The 18,421-nt window shown below is 46.6% G+C and overlaps 2 protein-coding genes across 3 annotated transcripts in view; one reads left to right on the top strand and one right to left on the bottom strand.

Annotated features, from left to right (window-relative positions):
- The window catches only part of ASB2 (ankyrin repeat and SOCS box containing 2), a 35,223-nt gene extending 25,920 nt beyond the window's left edge, over positions 1-9,303 (top strand). For both annotated transcript variants that reach the window (XM_052783048.1, XM_052783049.1), the window contains 2 exons: positions 2,378-2,531; positions 3,283-9,303. In XM_052783048.1, coding sequence (XP_052639008.1) covers positions 2,378-2,531; positions 3,283-3,419 — 291 coding nt within the window. In that variant the 3' untranslated portion in view covers positions 3,420-9,303. The remainder of the gene's footprint in view (positions 1-2,377; positions 2,532-3,282) is intronic.
- Positions 9,304-9,773: 470 nt separating this feature from the next.
- On the bottom strand, positions 9,774-10,643 carry FAM181A (family with sequence similarity 181 member A). Its single transcript, XM_052783755.1, has one exon. It carries the CDS (start codon positions 10,641-10,643, stop codon positions 9,774-9,776), a length of 870 nt encoding a protein of 289 aa, XP_052639715.1.
- Between the last annotated feature and the right edge of the window lie 7,778 nt (positions 10,644-18,421).

Raw genomic sequence — 18,421 nt, 5'->3', positions numbered from 1 at the left:
TTCTCTCTGGATCTCACCTAAAACTACTTTTAGCGCCTAACAAAATATTAGGTCACTCACAGAGTCATCACCTCAAAGGTCAGACCACGTGAGGCACAGGTAGCAAAAGCTGTATGAAATTATATCTGTGCCTAGAGAGACACCACTGAGGGACAAATGCATACAGAGGAAAAGCAACCCCTTCCCTCCAATATTATTTTAAATTTGCTTCTTACTGCTAGGAATTTGACTAATAAAAGTAAGGCTTGTGTGGTGTAGCTTCATTATATAGTTGTAATATGGTTTGTATTCTGAAATATAGAGGATCCTATGAAACTATAGCCTTCTCCACACAAAAGATGTGCATTTTTTATTTTCTTGTATAAGATTACATAAGCATAATAAATCTGAATGGTTAGTCCTTATACAGGGAAGACTATGAGCTACTGGAAGTGGATTTGAAAAATACATAACTATAAATCATTACTATTGCTACTAAATTAATATGTCCTGGAGAAAGTGAACACAGAAAAATGGTTGCTGTCTCACTCCACATTTCCAGAATTGCAATGTCAAAACTGTGAACGTGGGGAGCGAAGTATCCTACTGCCGCGAGAGGGCATTCAGGGGCCTACTGAGACTGCAGGCTCAGAGCCACTTTGTCCCTGAGTCAGTCCCATTGCCTGTAGTTGCAGGTTTGCATTATTTTCTTTCTTTTCCTGCAACATATTTTGGAACATTTTTATTCCAGAAAATGTTTTTGTAGACTGAGCTTGTAAATAGGGAAGAAAGAAAAAGGCAGGCAAGGTCTCTGGTGGAGACAAGAAGAGGAGAGCAGTAAGATCCAGTGTTTTATTGCCCTACACATGTGCCCTCATTTAAACTCTGACAAAGTGGAGTTACTGCTTGGAGGTGGTAGTGCAGATCCCCAGTTTGCACATCCTACGGGTAACTGCATGGCAATGGCATATGCACTGGAGAATAACAGCCAGATATACTAAACTGAACTTCCTATAAGCGGTCCAGGTAGGAAACTGTGGGTTGTCCAGTGGGATCCTCCCGGCATTACTGTGTCTAATTTTCCTGGGAAACACTACATTGTGATGCTCAGTAAAAAAAAAAGAGTCAGGAGAGTAGTAAACACGGTGAATGCTTTCAACTTTCAATAAAATGACCTTATAATTTTCTGCAGCTTTATTCTTTCCTAGGTGAGCTAATATAATTTTATTTCTGAGTAAGAGCATCCACACAAGAGTTTAATGCATTTTGAGCTAGGGCTTATGCGTGTATAATCAAACTTGATCTAGTTACAGGAGCTTAAACTGAAAGAGGTTTAAGCTGGTGCATTTTCTTTCCTGTTTGGGATGGGCTTGGAGGGTGCTTGCAAACAGTCTCAGTGACTAAGCTGATGGATGGTGCTTAAGCCACCATGATTCAATCATCTGGTTCGGCCATGTGCCTGAGTTCTTATCCACACAGCATGATTTAATTCATGTTAAACTTTCCGACTGCTCACATGCAGACAAGTCCACAGATATCTTCATCATATGCAGCACCCTAACAGAGATAGATGAAGCTGTCTGGATATAATATACATACTTAGATTAAAGTGGGAAGAGAAGTCACTACTTTTTTGAAATGACACTGCTTAAAGTCAGGTCCTTAAGTGTTCTTCAGTATCTCCATAAGCAGCCCTCCATGCAATGGCTCTGAGTACTCTGCAGCTTGCACTGGGGGCAACAGAAAATTTGCCTGATCCAGCACTGAGTAAGGAAGACGCCTCTGTATTAGGCCCAGGATAGTTCTCCCATGAGCGAGTAAAACTGCCTCGGATTCATCTGTGCAAAGATTTCCCCAGACTTGTTTCTAGTAAGGTGTTTGGTCCCCAAAAGCTGCAGATACTAGTGGGTTCACAAGAAGCAGGAGGTGCTGTGCTCTGCCGAATCTCCCTCTTTCCCTAAGCCTCCTTTGTGCACAGTTGCCCCACAGAGCCCCTCCCAAGAAGGGAAAGGGACCCAGCACACTGGGTCACAGTGCCCTGGGCTGCACTGACCTTTCAGCAGCTCCCTCACTGGCTTGGGGCAAAGCTCCTCTGCCCTCCCATTTCTGCGGAAGTAGGACATTTGAACCCTGTACAAAATTCAGCATCCTTTCCATGCTCCAGAGCTAGGATTTCACCAGGGGTTTGTGTCTTCCTGTGGCTGTGAAGAGGGGATTCTACCCTCAGTTGCAAAAAAAAGAGGCTTTAGTTGAAGTTTTCTGAAGGGAAACTGGTAATTGCCCTCACAGCTGGTAGAAGGGTGGGACCACCAAAGCTGTCAGGGCTGTTGCTATCGTTGCAGTTTCCATGCGTGCATTCATGTCCCACTGACTGTAGTCAACCTGTTTTTCCTTGAAGTTTTGTGAAATGGTGTCTACTCCAGAGATGAGTCGCTGGGCTGGGCCGATCATCGATGTTCTCCTGGATTACGTGGGTAATGTGCAGCTCTGTTCCCGGCTCAAGGAACATATTGACAGCTATGAGGACTGGGCTGTCATTAAAGAAAAAGCAGGTATGGTCACCCAGGAGAGAACCTGGCACAAATAGTCCCGCTGTTGGATTCAAAACCTCAGTCACCATCTCCTCTTAGTATTCATCCCTTAAACTTGATAGGATTTCCCTACTGAAACTGAATTACGTTTTGGACCAGGTATGAGGCACTAAAAATTGCTGGGGTGTCACTGACTCTGTGATGTTAAATGTACACCAGCTGTGGATCTGACCCACTGGGAATGAGCATTGCCAGTGCAGGAAGGCCCATTTGGCTGCACCTGGGGTACAGTCAGATCAGGGCAGGCAGGTAGCATGACCTTTTCCACAGCAGCCCAGCAGGCACCAGTGGCCTTTAAAGCCTTTACTAATATTCTGCTCTCCTAAATATCCTTTCCCTCAGGATCCAAAGTCTTTCATAGATACTACCAGAATTAGTTTTCTGGCACCAAGCTAAATTTGGCACATATTACATTTATTTTCAGTGGGAAGGCTGAGTACTGTGAAGCGGCTTGTTTAAATCCTCCTAGAAAGCCCATTGCTAAGGCTAAGAGGGGATACAGCATGCCATCCTCCAGCCTATGCCATGCCTTGGAATAGATGAGCTGCCACCAATGCCAGATGCATCATCCCTCCATTACAGAAAAGCCCCCTTTTTTTTCATTCCTCTTTCTTTCTCCCATTTTCCTCTTGCCACTGACCCGGCCAAGCTGAGCTGTCCCTCTCAAGTTCAAACCTGTTCTGTTCATGTTTCTGACCTGCCTGTCTTTCAGAGCCCCCACGACCTCTTTCCCATCTTTGTCGCATCAAGGTACGAAGCCTGGTTGGAAGAAACCGCATTAAACTTCTTGACACCTTGCCTCTCCCGGACAGACTGATTCGATACTTACAGCATGATTACACACAGTGACCCCAGGCACACCGGACATGCAGCGGCTTCCCAGCATGGCACCCAGTGTCATCAGCATGGCAAGGGTGCACATCATGCACCATTGGGAGGAATTGCTGCTGGCTTGGTCAAGCGCCCTCCAATGACTAATCTAAGAGAAATATGCTTCTGAAGCATGAGTGAGAAGAAAATGGAGGAGACAGAGAGCTAAACATAGGACTGTTGTTAGGTTTCCAAGAGAAAACACATATGATTCACCTCAGAGCTTGGTCTGCAAAGAACAAGAAATGAAAGCCAACACTGAAAAACGAGTAGTGCTGAAGCAAGTATCAGTGAGGAATTCAAAGGTATCCTGGGGTTGCGGTGGAGCTTAGCATCCTTGCTGTGATCACAATTCAGAAATTGCCAAGAGTCAGCATATTTGGGACAACAATCACGTTTCCTTCACTGACTGAGATTTTTATTTTAGTTTCTATTCTACTGTTTGGATTTCTGCTAAGTGTGCTGGTTGCTAATTCTTTGATACTTTGACACCATCTTGCTAACACTTTTACTTTCATTTTTTGGACCTTTCTTATTGAGTGGAGTACTTGATTTCTGAACATTCAAATCTCAGAACTTTTTAATAGACTAAAATCCAGAAATGCTGGTTCCTTTAAAAGTCAAGGAAAGATTTATTTAAGAAGGATGTAAGAATTGTATTTGCACATAGTAAATACAGTTAATTTTGTATTACATTTTCAATAAGAAGTTAGGTGAAATTCTGCTTGAGAGAATTTTGTAGACTGGAGTTGAAAGCAACTCTGAGCTCTTTTTTTTTTTGGGGGGGGGTGTAAATTAGAAGTAGCTGCGCTGTAAACAGTAGCTTTACTCTGTCATGAAGCTGGTGTCAGAACAGAACAAAGCCCTAGAGAAGGAACAGAAAGTGATGCAAAGGAGAGAGGCAAGGTACGTAGGGAGAGGCAACACTGCTAAACCAACTTTATCTATTCCTTCCCTAGAAGATCTTGTCCCTACAAAACCCAGCCTCTCTTATCTCCTTGGACCTCTGTGGCTATAACAATACCATCACTGGAAGAAGAGAGATTATTTCAAAATTATGAAAGTCAGACTCTGGGATTTATGAAAACAAATACCCAGAATTAGGCTTCCAAATCCTTATTCAGGTGCCTAAACAATGCCAAGTTGCTTGCGCCAGGTGTAGTTCCACGTAAGCCAATGGGACCACATTTGGTGTCAGATATTACTGAGGCAAAATAAAGTCTTAGGATTTAGCCCTGAATTTCCTGACTTTGGAAGTTTGAAGTACCTATTAGCTCCCTTTGACACTGATGAAAGTTATTATCTCATCTTCTTTGAAAATTAGGTCACCTATTAACAGCTCAGATCCACAATTGATTTATGGCAGCTTAACAAGTTACCGTCTATCAGTTGAACCGCTATAATTGTCCGTGAAATTCTTTTATTGAAGTTTTTAACAAGTCACATTCCCTCACAGCTGGGGAGGCCGAGGAGCCCATGAACGGTTATTGGCAGTGTGACTACAGCTCAGTTGACAGGTATGACTTGCTGAACTGATTTGATGAGTGTCTCATTCCTGACCAGGCACCTAAGTAAAGATGGAAGAGCCTAAATTTGGAAATACATCTTTGCAGACCTTATGCTAGAAGCACACTCATTCTTACCGTAGGTGACAAAGGAGCTGTGCACCATGGTTTGTTTGGATTCCCCACCAGAGACCTGACAGATCTGGTTTTCTTTGTTGGCCTGCATACCATTCATGGAATCAGGTAGAAATATAAGTAGGGAAAATGCATTGCACCAAGTTTTATTTGTGTGGAGTTTTATACCTTAACAAAGGACTAAAAGTGTTGCACACATACAAGTCTGGGCACACAAGTTCAGATTCTGTGATTGTTTTGTGTGAAATGTGTTCAGCACTTGTGGGACAGGATGTGAGCAGAAGAATCGGTTACAGCTACGGGCACTCTGTCCATAGCTGTCCCCTTCCCAAATGCAAAAGAAGTTGAAAAACCATCAGAGTTTCAATTCACACTGAACAGTGATCTTCTTGCAAAGCTTTGGAAAGTCAGGTGAGATTCCTCCACTGCTGAAATTTCATCCAGTGATTTCCAATACCACCAGTTTAGGATCTACCCCCTTGTCTCCTGTAGCATGAACAGGGAATTGCTTCAGGTTGGAAAAATACTGGGTGGAGGGTAAGGGATGGGGAACAGGAAATCTTTAGACCAGTTTTGCCAATGAAGGCAATTGGTAAGCAATAGCTTGAGAGACAGAAAATCACCTGTGGAGTTCATGCATCTCTCACTTTATGGGGCTGAGCAGTGAAGGTCTGGGTCTTATATTGATATAAATCAGAAGAAAATTCTTTGAAATTAAATTAATGTAACAGAGCAGAGTCGTAGAGGGTGATAGATACAGACACGGCTTGGTGGAGACCATTTACTTAACTGCTTTTTTGGTGTGCGGTGACAGCCCTGGAGACCGCTGGCCGATAGAAGGATTCACAATCACTAACTGCATGTATAACCACAGGGGTGGGATTTCATAAGCTACCCCGAACTGAGAATTTCTCCTGAGCCAACATCATTACATATGCAAAAGTCTCAGGGGTGGCCATTTCTTTTTATGTCCTTGGAGAAGTTGAAACTGGGTTTGAGTGGAGCAAGTATGGAAAGTTCATTTCTTCTTTCAACCAAGAGACCTTCATCTCTATTGGGAGACCCATGTCCTGGTTGCTCTCAACCATCTGTCCTGAGCAGGACAGACACTGAGCTGGAGAGCACTGGTCTGATAGGAACGTACCACAACTGCAGGAAGGATAAGGGCACACTGTGCACAGAAACTGAGAAGACAAGAGTGTTAAAGGGGAAATCTGGTAATTACAATGTTATTAAATCCGTTCTGCTTGATCCTTACAGCAAATCTTCACACACTCAGTTTACATTTATTTGCACTGAAATGGAGCCCACTACCTCTCCACTCCAACCACTGACACAATATTTTGTGCGCAATACTGAATCTGCACAAATTCATTGTGCATTTAATGCATCTATCTAGAAGTTACTGTGAAAAGACAAATACCCCAAAACCCAAACAAACTAGGCTTTGTAAGCAGATCAGTAGTTCTAGCGCAAGGTAAAGTGGCTTGTTTTTACTGAGTGTGATAGATAGACTCCTTCAGAGATGATGACTTTATGTGAAATGTTCTAGGAATATTTCGTGACCAGGTTACTGTACTTTTTTTTTACTGCATCACGTGCAATTCACTTGATGTTCTTGTGCACTTTTTTGATTTTTTTTATTTCATTTTGTATGAAAGCTTTTTCACTTACCTCTTCCTTCCCATTATTTATAAAAGCTATTGTGGTTTTAACAGTTTACATTTGCATTGTTGTAGTAAATAGCAGCTCTCAAATGTTATGTTTCCATCTTTCAAACAAAGTATGAATAAACAAGTAGATTCTGAAGGCTATCAGCTATCCTGAATAGCAACAGTGAACAACCAAACACAAAAATAGCCAGGAAAAGTCTGAGTCAATCCAAGACTGAACAATTAATAATTTTGATGTTAATCTCAGGGGTTAGAGAACAGTAAGTATTGCTAGAGAGGAGACAGAGTTGCTATTCTTTGCAAAACTTTTGGAAAGTCTCACACATCCCCATTCAGTGATTTTGAATATACTTAACAATTGTCTTCTGTTCATTTGTGTTTGACTTCACTGCTGCTCCAGTTCAGAGCCCCAGCAAGAGCCACCTCCTGCCCTGGGCTGGGGAGGGAAGTTCCATGGATTTTAAGGATTTTAAAAAGTAACATCAGTTTAAATCTGAGGGTAAGTGCATAAATATCTGTGTGTCAAGAGTAATTTGGAATGGTCTGATTCAATCCTTCATCATCACTTAAAAACATGCTATTCTACTACATGGAAAATGTACAGCAACATACATTCAAATGAGAAACAGTTTCAGAGAAGAAAAAGAAAACAAAGAATTTAATATCCAAAAGGTAGAAACTTGATTTTAACTCTCTTCTTTCTCTGGATTTCTTCAGAAATAAAATTTCTACAGAGGCTATGCACTTTTCCAAGTATTTTAATTTTGATAGAAATCCATATTCTGGTACAATATGCAGCACTTTCAAATTTCCCTTCTGAACTCAAGCAGAAACGCTTGTCCACAGCAATCACTGCAATACCTGTGGTTCATTCCACAACCTGCTCTGGTCACCCAGAGAGAAATCCAGACCAATGCCAAGGAGACTGCTCTGCATTAACAGCACTGAGACAGCGTTTAGCATCTGGCTTCCTCTGGATTACAACAGTGACACAGAGCTATTGGTGTAAGAAAGCGCCCCTACTCTCATGTAAAAAATTCCTTGCTCTGCAAATTAAGAGCAGTAGTTCTCTTCCCATTAACTTAAATGGGGGTACTACCTCTGGTTTCCGTTAAAGCCCCCTTGTGGAGAGGGACAGAGTCTCCTGATGGATTTTTTTTCCAAAAAGACAAAAAGGGACAGACATCTAAGTATATTCACATCTTCACTTCTGGATCAAGATCTAAACTGATGTCTTTAAGTCTTAGATCAGCTCTTTACCACCTTGCACCTTGCATGTAGTTGCAGGTATGTGTTACCAAAGCCATCTCCTGCTCTCTCTCCTATAGGAGTAGTCTATACAAGCTTGATACATATATTAAGTGCTGGTAGCAGGGAGAAAGCAAGGAAAGCCATCTCCATTTCTACTTTTGGCCTCCTGGACTAACACATTACAGCCATTGTTCCCGTAAAAGTAAACATTGGTGCGATATACTGTGAGGTTTGGGGAAAGAATGAGCTACTTTTAGCCTGAGAGTAGTTCATATCCTAACGAAAGTTGCAACCTGGTTATATAACACCAAACCCCATCAGAAGATCCAAAATGATACTCTACAATTGCTTAAGATGATAATTTTTTCATGACTGCAATGTGCTCATGAGAAGTGTTGCCTGTTTTTCCCCTTATGGAGATACCAAGAGTCATAGGGAGCTACGCTAGCCAGAGACCAAGCCAATCGAGGCCACTTTTTATTGAATTCTGGGAGAACTTCCCGTTAGCTTCAGTGAGAGGATGTTCAGGCCCTGGGAATCACAGGTGTCCATTCTCTGGCCCTTTCCCCCCCAGTATAATACACTTCTCTTGACCTCAGTGATTTACACCAGTGTAACTGAATAGATACATAGGCCTGCAATATTAAACCTTTCAGATCTCATGTTCTGTGCCTTAGCACCACTTTCTCCATGGGTTTAAGAGAAATCTAACTTTAAAAAATCCCCATTTAACTTTTCTAATGCCAATTTGTTAAAATAATTGGGAAAATACTGGGCAAATCATTCACAGCCGGGTCTTGTGATAGCATCTTAAAATCAGACAAAATAAGATGTCTGTGAGCCAGAAATCAAGGCAGGCTATTCTATACACTTTTTTATTCTAACATATTTTATGGTTTTGTATTCAACTAATACAATTTCTCATTTGTTCTGTTGATGCAGAACAATTTCTGATGTGGAAATTCATCCTGCTTCTGTTTGCACCAGCTTAACACTAGCTAATTTCCCAGCCCCAGAAGAATTACTTTTGATTTACATCACTCTGAATAGGCAGAGATTTCAGCCCTCATATCTACCCACCAGCTGCAAATCAAACCTGTGTCTACTGAGTGGGGCAAAAATAAACAGACTGCATTTGCAGAATCGCCAAAATAAAATTACCTGCTTTCTTCCCTTAATTTTTTCTTTTAATTCTGTCAGTATTTACATACAAGAAGAGCTTAAATCAATTCACAAGTGTGGTTTCTACATTAAATACTGTCCTTCCAGTCTCTTGGACGCAAAAGGAAGTGACCTGAATATCTTGACTTCTCTGGAATTATTTTAAAGTACAAAACCTCTTTGAATGGGTTTAATTCATTTCATTTCGCTGCTGCTGCTGCCGCAGGGCAACCCCAGAAAGATGTTCCCACATGGAGGAGGTCTCCTAGGTGTCACAAGTGCGGCTATGAATGGCCCGCAGCCCTGCTCGCCACAGCTCAAACAATGCCCGTCGATGAAAGAGCCAGGGTTTGCCTCACGCTCTGTGACACCGGCTTCATAAGGCTTATTCCCGATTTATACCCGTGTACTGAGAGGAGAGTGGAGCTCGAGTAGCTTCCCAGCAATTACTAATTCGCTCCAGCCCGCCCATGAGGAAGAGGGTGTGATCACCGGGCTCCTTCCCCTTGCCGCTCCACGCTGCCAGCAGCTCACGCCTGGTGCCCGACCGGGAGCTTCAATTCACTCTCAGAAGCTGTCGTGTTCAGTGTGACTCCAACACCCCCTGGCTAAAGATAGCCGAAAACGTTGAAGATCGGCGGGGGGACGGGAGGCTTGGTGGGGATGGGTTTCAAAACCACGGGCCTGTAGAGTTTCTGCCCCGTGCCATCAGCCTCCTTGCAGAAGTGCGGCACCTCCACCGGCAGCGCAGCCGCACTCTTCCTCCACAGCCCCAGCCCCGGGAAGGGCGACGGGGGCAGCGTGCCCGGGGGCTGGTACACCCCCGGCCCAGGGCAGGGGAAGGGGCAGCAGGTCCAGGCACCCACCCGGCCTGAGAGGACCCCGGCAGGGTCCTTCTCCCCAGCATGCAGGGCAGGCTCAGGGGGGCTCTCTGGGCCGGCAGCATCTGGGCTCCGTTTACTTTTCTTCCCCTCGTAGGGAGGAGGGTCTCTGGGGGCCGGGAGCCCCTCGGGGCCGGCAGCAAAAGCCCTGGCCGGCAGGCTCTGGGCCGGCCGTGGCTCTTCCCAGAAGGAGGCGGGGAGCTGTCTCTTCCTCATGGGCACCTGGTCCGGCCTTGTTGCCTCAGGGTTTTGCTCCTGCAAAACCCGTTCCCCGGTGAGGCTGTCCTCCGCCTCGGCTGTCTGCAGCACCTTCTCAGCGGCAGCCCCGCCGTGGGGGCTGGGGTCAGGTGCCTCGGCCTGAGGGCCGCGGCCCCGGTCCTCTGCCCCCCTGCGCCAGCTGCACTCAGGGGGTTTGCTGGGGTGGCACCGTGGGATCCGTGAGTACTTCTGAGAAAACCGCTTGAGCTGCTTCTGCAAGTATTTCCTGTGGTCAACCGACCGGCGACACGGAGCTGATTTATCCAGAGCCGCTTTGATGTCGCTGGAGGCCAGGTTGACGAAGTTCAGTAGGGTTTTCACCTCGCTGTCCGATGCCATCTCAGTGGATGTGCCGTGCAGAGGTTCCCATGAAAAGTTTATAATCCGCCTTCGGACAGACCTTGGCAAACCTGTGAAACACGACAGGCAGACTTAAGAGCGGGAAGCCTCGGTTCGAACAGCACCAAGCAAATGGAGGGAGGGTGGGGGGACACATCAAATTTTTCAGCCACGCAAACAAGTCGTCTGTCAGCTCAACTCCGTGCCAGCAAACTCCCGACGGAGCCACCGTGCGCCTGCAGCCCACCGCCCCGCACCACTGCCCCAGCACACACCAGCGCAGGGACCGGCTCATGAATGCCAGCCATCCCGGCGCCTAATCTTGTTAGATAGCACTTAGGTGGAAAGAAGCCGGGGCGGCCGCTCCCATTGCCCTGTAAGCAAGCGTGGACACTCACCCGGCGCGCGGCGGCTTTTCTCGCCGGTGCTGGCGGCTGCAGAGTCGCTGAGGAGAAGAGCCCCTTCCCGCTAATCTCGTTAGGCAGGTTACACACCGCCAACCTCGGTGGAGGCAGCCAGGGCCCGCCAGTGTTTGGATGCAGTTTAGCAAGCACTTGAGCAAGCTGAATGAATATCGACTCCGGCGAGTTCGGGGCTCTCCCAGGCCAATCAGAAGCCACTTTGCCAAATACAAAGCATCCCAATCAGGCATCAGCCTCCCCTCCTCGCATTCTTTGCCATCACAAATTGTCACCATGGGGACAGCCACAGAAAGACAGCTAATAAATACAATAATTTCCCCGCGATTTCTACCATTCTCCCTATCCTCTTCACCCCGACAGAGGCCTTTCTTTTTAAAAATTACACAATCTGAAGTGAAAATGCTGAGGATGAGTTAGGAAAGTTTAGACACCCTTTTCTCTGCACTCCCTGAAGCTGTCTGGGGGCTGATACTAACCATGCTTCATTGGCACAGGACAATGTAATACAGGGGACTGGGCTAGCCTACTTTTAACCGTTCCCCATCAGAGCCTTTTTTTTTTTTTTTTAAGGGGAGGATGATGTCAGAAAAAGGTAGGAAAGGAACAAATCTCTAAAGAGATGTGCAGATATCCATGGAAAGGGAGCTTGAGCGCTCAAGAATCTTGTCTTTATGTTTGCCCCCTCAATTGAGTTACACAAAAGCTGAATTACCCATTCAAACTACCCGGACAAAAGGATGGAGTTGGATAGTACTCTTGCATCTGTAGTCAAACAGTTAGAGACTTAAATCGAGTCGTCATGATGGAGAAAGAGTTAGACAAAGCCCATAGAATTGCCATCAGCAAACATTTTCCTGTGTCATATTAGTGGGTCTCCATGACTCCCCCTGGCCTGGGGACAATAGCACAAGTTTGCACACTCGACTACTGTCACCCTGCCAACGCTGGCAAGGAGCAGAAACAGGACAATCCTTTAAGGGGAAAGCATGCCCGCTGCAGGGAAGGTAAGAAGAGAGGGAAGAAAAGGCGTGTGAAATGCTAATTGAGCTGCTTCCTTTACTGATCCAGAGTTATGCGAGCCCTCCGCCTTCTCTCAGGCTTGTCCCTAAGGGGTGGCAATAACTTAATAGCATGGTAAGACTGAGAGCTGGAGGAAGAGGACAGCAGAAGGGCTGCCCTCGGTGTGCACCGGACACACCAATGACACAGAGCTGGTGGCAGCCTGTGTGCCAGCCCAGGACCTGCTGCCTCCCATGGCCAGAGCAGTGCTGCTCCTGCTCTCCAGCCCACAGCACCCTGGGGATGGGAAGAGCGAAGAGGGGCAGAGGACGCATGCACCTACCCTCAGGGAGATGCTGCCAGCTCTGGAACAAACACACGCATGCCCTGGGGAAAGAAGGGACAGAAGTCCAAGCCGTTTTGCAAGTAAAATCTACCTTACTGATGTGAGGAATCAAAGGCATGAGCACTGAGGGTTGACAACATCTACATCTTACTGTTATTTTACTGTATTTCTATTATTCTGATTTTCCTCGGAGCAGGACAAGATCCAGTCTGTGCCATTATACCAAACTCTGGGCAGAGGCCTCAGGGATGACTCTTCAGTGTCTCTATACTGGTGCACCCAGTGCCGCCATCCCTATTCACATCGTTTCTCCCAGTCTGTCCTGAGCCACATGTGCTGGTGCCAAGGCTCAGGTGTTTCAGGTCTAGGGAGACCCCCAGGGCCGGGACATCCTGGAGCAGAATGTGCTGCAGAGCCTTTGGTACCACGGTGGGCTGTAACACGGTGGCTGATTTGCCACCACAGACATGCCTCTTTCCTCCCAGTTTCTATTTCAAAAGCAGTTCATTCCTTAGGAGACCTGGGGCAGCTAGCCCTGCCTGCACCCTCTATCATCATCTGCCTCACGTGAGCGTGCAAATCTCTGTGCCATCTTCTCCTTTTGGATCATTTCGGGGGGCAATTTCCAGTCACCTGCTTGAGCATCTATTTTGGCATGCGCTAGCCAGAGCCTGGCCTCTCTGTGACCCAACACAGATCTTTCTGTGCAGCTGAGGCTACAGGGAGAGGTTTTGTCTAGCTCTTTGAAAGAGATGCACACCAAGGGATTACATCTCTCTTTGCAGGAACAAACTGCCTCCTGTGTTTGAGCTTTTGAACCTAACCTGGACACCACGTTGCACAGTGCAATCTCCCAATACAGCTAGTTAGTTGCCCAAGAGGGTGAAGGGAGAGACAGAGAGATGTGGGACAGGTGCCTGGGAGCAAAGGATTGTCTCAGGATGTCAATGAACTGTGTCCTCAGAGGCCTGGGAAACTCATGCCATGTATTATGAGACCCTATATCCAATCATAGGGGCTCAAGGCCCCTGGCCTTTGCTGTGAGACTGAGGGCTAGTGGGTCAGTTAGACTGAGGAAGGTGGATATGACTTGCCTGCTTGCCGGAGGATAAGGGAAACCCAGGATCCCTCCGGCACGCCCATTGCAGAAGCCCTCTCCAAGCCCCTAGACGCTAGCCGTGCCTGTCCCCTCCTGGAAGGACGCTTGCCCAGGATGTGGCTCCTTGGGCACCACGTGGCAGCAGTGGAGGGGCTCCCCATGCCTCGCTGCGCTCGCTGCTCCGGCATCCCGTTCCCCTGCAGCTGGGTAACGGTGGGGAGCCGGAGGGGAATGAACCGGCGAGCAGGATTTAAAAACCAGAGCAACCCACCCTTTCAAGGTCAGACTCAGGTTGAGCTGCACAGGGTTTTCTCCAAGAGGCCACCGGAGCCCTTTTGTTCCTCGCTGCTCTTGCCATGTTCATCCCAATGTACATGTGAAAGGAACAATTAACAATAGGGCACTCCTCTCCGAGGATCCAATGCACTTTGAAGTGTCCACCAACTAAAGGCTCAAGAATGATACATCATTTTCCACTGTGAACGTGTCAAACTAGTACAGCAATTGAAAAAATGTCTCCACATGCCTTCCCAGCATGCAGACAGGGACCAGCTGGAGAGCCACTTCATATCCGACATGTCACCCCCTGACAGCTGTCTGCTTGGGAATTTTTGGTATGTGAAGTTTTCTAACTCCTTTTTTTAAGTAAAGCACAAGAATAAATCCATTCACTTCAAAGTTGCAGCCAGGCCTCTCCTAAACATGCAGTATTTCCTTCAAGATTGAATAAGGGAGACAGAAAAGAAGATTTTCCTATACAGAAATACCTCGGAAGTGTTTTTAAAGTGTCACTCATTGTAAGTGATGTCAACCTTTAGCCACTTCTACACTAAAACCTCCCACAGCTTAATTCTAGGCTAAGGGGCCCATTCAGCAAAGGTATTCCAGCATCAGGCTGGCCTGGACCATGCAAGCAGACCCACTAACAGCAACGCACACCATTAACTGGGGTAGGGATCTTTCTGCCATAAGTGCCCTGAGCAGTTCAAATAGCATGAACACCCAAATCACTGCTGTTATTTTAATGGTCTGTAAAGCAAAGAGCACGTCAGTGAACAGGTTAGCGGTACAGAGATGCTAGAGAAGTTACTGTTTTGATACTAGTTTGCTCAAAATTCTTCTTCCTCCCCTAAAACAGACTTTTTTCTCCATCCTAGCCTGAGCAACAGGTGTTGTCACAGGGTTCACCCCACTGTCAGGATAAAAAATGTGTGTACCATATGGTACGCTTTCTGGGCAGGCCTGGACTGAAATCAGCTCTTTGTGACTTCTTGCCCTCCCTGATTTGGGGTATCTGTTTGTCTGAGGTACACATCTGTATGGTAAGCACTGTTATCTTCATCTCTTCCCCATGGGTGTTAAAACTAGGCAACCTCCATTAATTTAAAAAAAAAAAACAAAAACCACCTTTCAGATTTTTACTTGAAAAATAAGGCTTCTTAACAATGGTCAAAAGATTTTCTTCAGAAATTCCCTAGAGGTTTTGCTTGTTTGTGGAGAGGAGAGGAGAGGAGAGGAAAAAAACAAATTTCCATTGTTTTGTGGAAAATTTCAACTATTTTCCCCATTTGGGTCACAATCCTGTGACTCCTTGTTAAACCTAATGAATGTGCACCTTGAAGCAAAGGGAAAATGGGGCTCCAATTGTTTTGAAACATGAAAAGAAAATAAGCTGAAAAATTCCCAGATGGGCCACCTCTGAATGGTCCCTTTTCTTTGTCCATTAAGGGCAGATAAAAGCAAAGATATTTCAGTTGCATGATATCTTTTCACTCACCTGCTGTTTTCTAAGCCTCTGCTCTGCCTTCACACTTGGAAAAAGAGAGAGCAAGGGTTTTGAGGAGAGCCAGGAGCCTGAGGGGAGGTGATGATGGCTGATGGTGACACCAGAATTATTGGCCTGGAGAGGAGAAGTATTGGGATGGAGGAAGACCACTAAAGCTCTTCCTCAGGAGTCTGGATTTTAGATTTCTTGTTGACAGTGACTGAAGTGGAAGGATGTTAATGATGCGCTGATGGCATAAAAATGGAAGATGTTATTTAACATCATACTGCAAGAACTGGGTGACCTTAGGAGTGAATGCAATGGGAGAGGAAAGGATTGTAGAAACTCTGAGCCACGCACCTCAGGCACTGATAGCAGGAATTTCTGCCACAAGGAAAGATGTCACTGTCTGAAAATGAGAAGGAAAAACAGGTCATAGGACAAAAAAGAATCCCTCTCCATCCAGTCTGAACTTCTAAGGGGGGGCATTGATGGTGTTCAGGCCTCCGAACAGGTTGTCCTCTGGAACCAGAGCCTGGCCCCAGCCTAGGACCTGAGCCTGCCCATCCCAGGACCTTCAGGTTCATTTGAAAGGGAAAAAAATCGCTATGTTACCTTCATAAATATTTCTGAGGATTAATCTAATCTGTGAGAAAAGTGGTGTAGGCAAAGCTAGCAGCCTGGCTCCCAGTCCAAGGACCTGAAGGGCATCTGGGACAGGCAAATGGTGACCATGGTTGCAGGTCTGTGGTCCCTGCCACCAGCTCCCGAGGAATGTCTGACAGTGTGTGCACAGGGGTGCAGCCAAAGCCCTCGGCATCCCTTCCTGCACCCCAGCATGCAGGCGCTGCAGACAGCAGCAGGGATGTCTTGCCCTGGCACTGACCCTCATGCAGCCTGGTCCTGCCCAGGAGCTGAGTCCTCTAAGCTCAGGGAGGGAAGAAGGAAGGAGAATATGGTACTTCTCCCCAGACTCGTGCTGTCCAGTTGTCCCCTTTGCTCTCCCTCTCATCTCCTTGTTGAAGCCAACACCTCTGCTCTCAGGAGAAGAGCAACCTGGCACTCCCACCACAGCAAGCTTTGACTCTTCCCCCCCTGCCTTTTTTTTCCTTCCTCTTGACAGTCTGCTTTGACCTGAGTGACATCCTCTCTTTGCTTTCAATCCCCGATTTTCTGCACTTGGGGACAGACTTTGAGCAGGCACTAAGTGTTGAGGCCGCGCAGAGGCGGTGAGGGGGGGCCGCTGCTACCCCGCAGCCTGCCATTCAGGCAGATGGTGGAGGGGGCCGATATGAATAGCTCCTGTCAGTCTCATAGAGCGAACTTTACAATTGTGCTACGTGTTGGACTGCACGTGACTAATGCCATTCTTCTGCAGGCTGCAGGCAGGACACAGCTGTTTCTTTAAGGAAAATTTTGTTTTTCTGTGCAGAAAAAAACCACCCATGGCAATATTGTATCCATGTATCCAATATTACACTCTATAATTAGGCGTGATCAAAGCCCATCCTGCCTTTCATTGCCTCTCTGGTAAATTAGATAATGTTTAAAAATGAGCCTGGCCTTGGTTTGGTCCTCTTGGAGGTTTAAATCCAGCCTCCTCACACAGCAGGTATGCACTGAGAAGCAGCAGCAGGGCCAAATATAGGTTTCTTTACATAATTCTGGAGTAATTAAGTATTTCAAGATCAGTGGTGAATTCAATGCCAAACGCTACGTGGAGCTTCTGTTGATGAGAAATAGTGCTGCAAAAGGGATTAAAAAAAATACAGACATGAATATGAGCATATGAAAAGGCTTCTCTTAAAAGCTGCAAAAAAAGAAATTCACAGTGAGCTCTGGGCAGGGGATGAGTCTGGATCTCGAGCCTACGGTACAGAAGAGCCATGCCAGACCAGAAGGGTAGTGCTCCTCCTGCCCATGTTTTGGCCAGGCTCACAGCCCTGTTCCCTGCTCCACTCTCTTGGACAGGGTTTCTCCACGCGGGTGTTTCTGCTGTGAAATCAGTGCCAGGCTCTCCAGCTTGGGTGCAGCCAGAAACACACCCCTGTCACTCCTGCACCTGCATTTCCTTACCAGGGGGCATGCCCCTGCCGCACAGCCTGGCCAGGACTGCACCTGCAGCTGGGCAGCCCTTGGCCATGGCACAAGGTGCAGGCAGCCCCAGGCAGTGCTGCCTTGAGCTGGCCCCCTGTGGCGGTCTGGCCATGAGGCTGCAGGCGGGCAGCTATCTAGCAAGGCACTGGTGTGTGGTTATATCCCTAACATTTCCTCCTGCCTGCCTCTCTTGTTGCATTTCCAGACATGGTGTCTGCCCACCAGTGCTGCTGAAGCACCCCGCAGAGTGTGGAGCAGGGCAAGAGCTTTGGTTTGACCGGTGGGTGAGCATCACCCACAGACCTGTGGGTGCATAAGCTCAGCACAGAGGGAGTTCAGGGAGGCTGAGCTTTACTTAAAGCACCTTTGCCATCCCCTCTGAGGGTGAGCAAGGTGGTGTCTGAGCAAGAGGGGTGTCTTTGATCTCCTTCCCTTCCTTGCATTAACGGGCCACAGGGGCTGTAAAATACTGTGTTTCTGTGGCATTGCAGTCCCAGCTCAGACAGTGTTTGTGCAGTACAAATTGCCCTCAGATCCACACTTTTTTTAAGGTACTTCATACATAACATTGATATAGAGAATAAAAACTACTGTAATTACTATTTTAGTTTCTCTCTGTTGAGAAACAAAGTTAGAAATGACATGGGTTATTATTGTCAAACCAAAAAAAAATCCCTTCTAACCTATAATGACAGCTAGAAATAGCTGATGAACTACACCCCTCTTCTTGGACCAGATCTTCAAACTCTCTGGTGGGCTGCAGTATGGGAGCTACCGGAGAGCTCTTCCAGCCCCAAGTGTCCCTTCCGGAGGGATGCTAGGATGAAGGTGCAGTGTCCAGCCTAGCTGGGCTGAGTTATGCATGCAGAAGGCCTAGCAAAAACTCTAGAGAGACCTCTACACCTTCTCTATGCTGTCTGTTGTCTTGACTCATAACTTTAACACTATACATAGTTTGGAAAATTCAGCCACCTTTGCTGTAGGCAGCAGTTGCTCGAGGAAGTAGCACCAGCCTGTACCGACTGCAGTGTTATGCCTCCATTCCAGTTT

Source organism: Harpia harpyja, chromosome 3 (assembly GCF_026419915.1).
Source record: "Harpia harpyja isolate bHarHar1 chromosome 3, bHarHar1 primary haplotype, whole genome shotgun sequence".
NCBI classification, from domain to species: Eukaryota; Metazoa; Chordata; class Aves; order Accipitriformes; family Accipitridae; genus Harpia; species Harpia harpyja.
Note: the sequence above shows the minus strand (reverse complement) of the source record. Positions and strands in the feature narration are given on the sequence as shown.

Bases quoted from the DNA above. Each gene is read 5' to 3' on its own strand.
- FAM181A (XM_052783755.1), bottom strand. From the start codon at position 10,643: ATGGCATCGGACAGCGAGGTGAAAACCCTACTGAACTTCGTCAACCTG.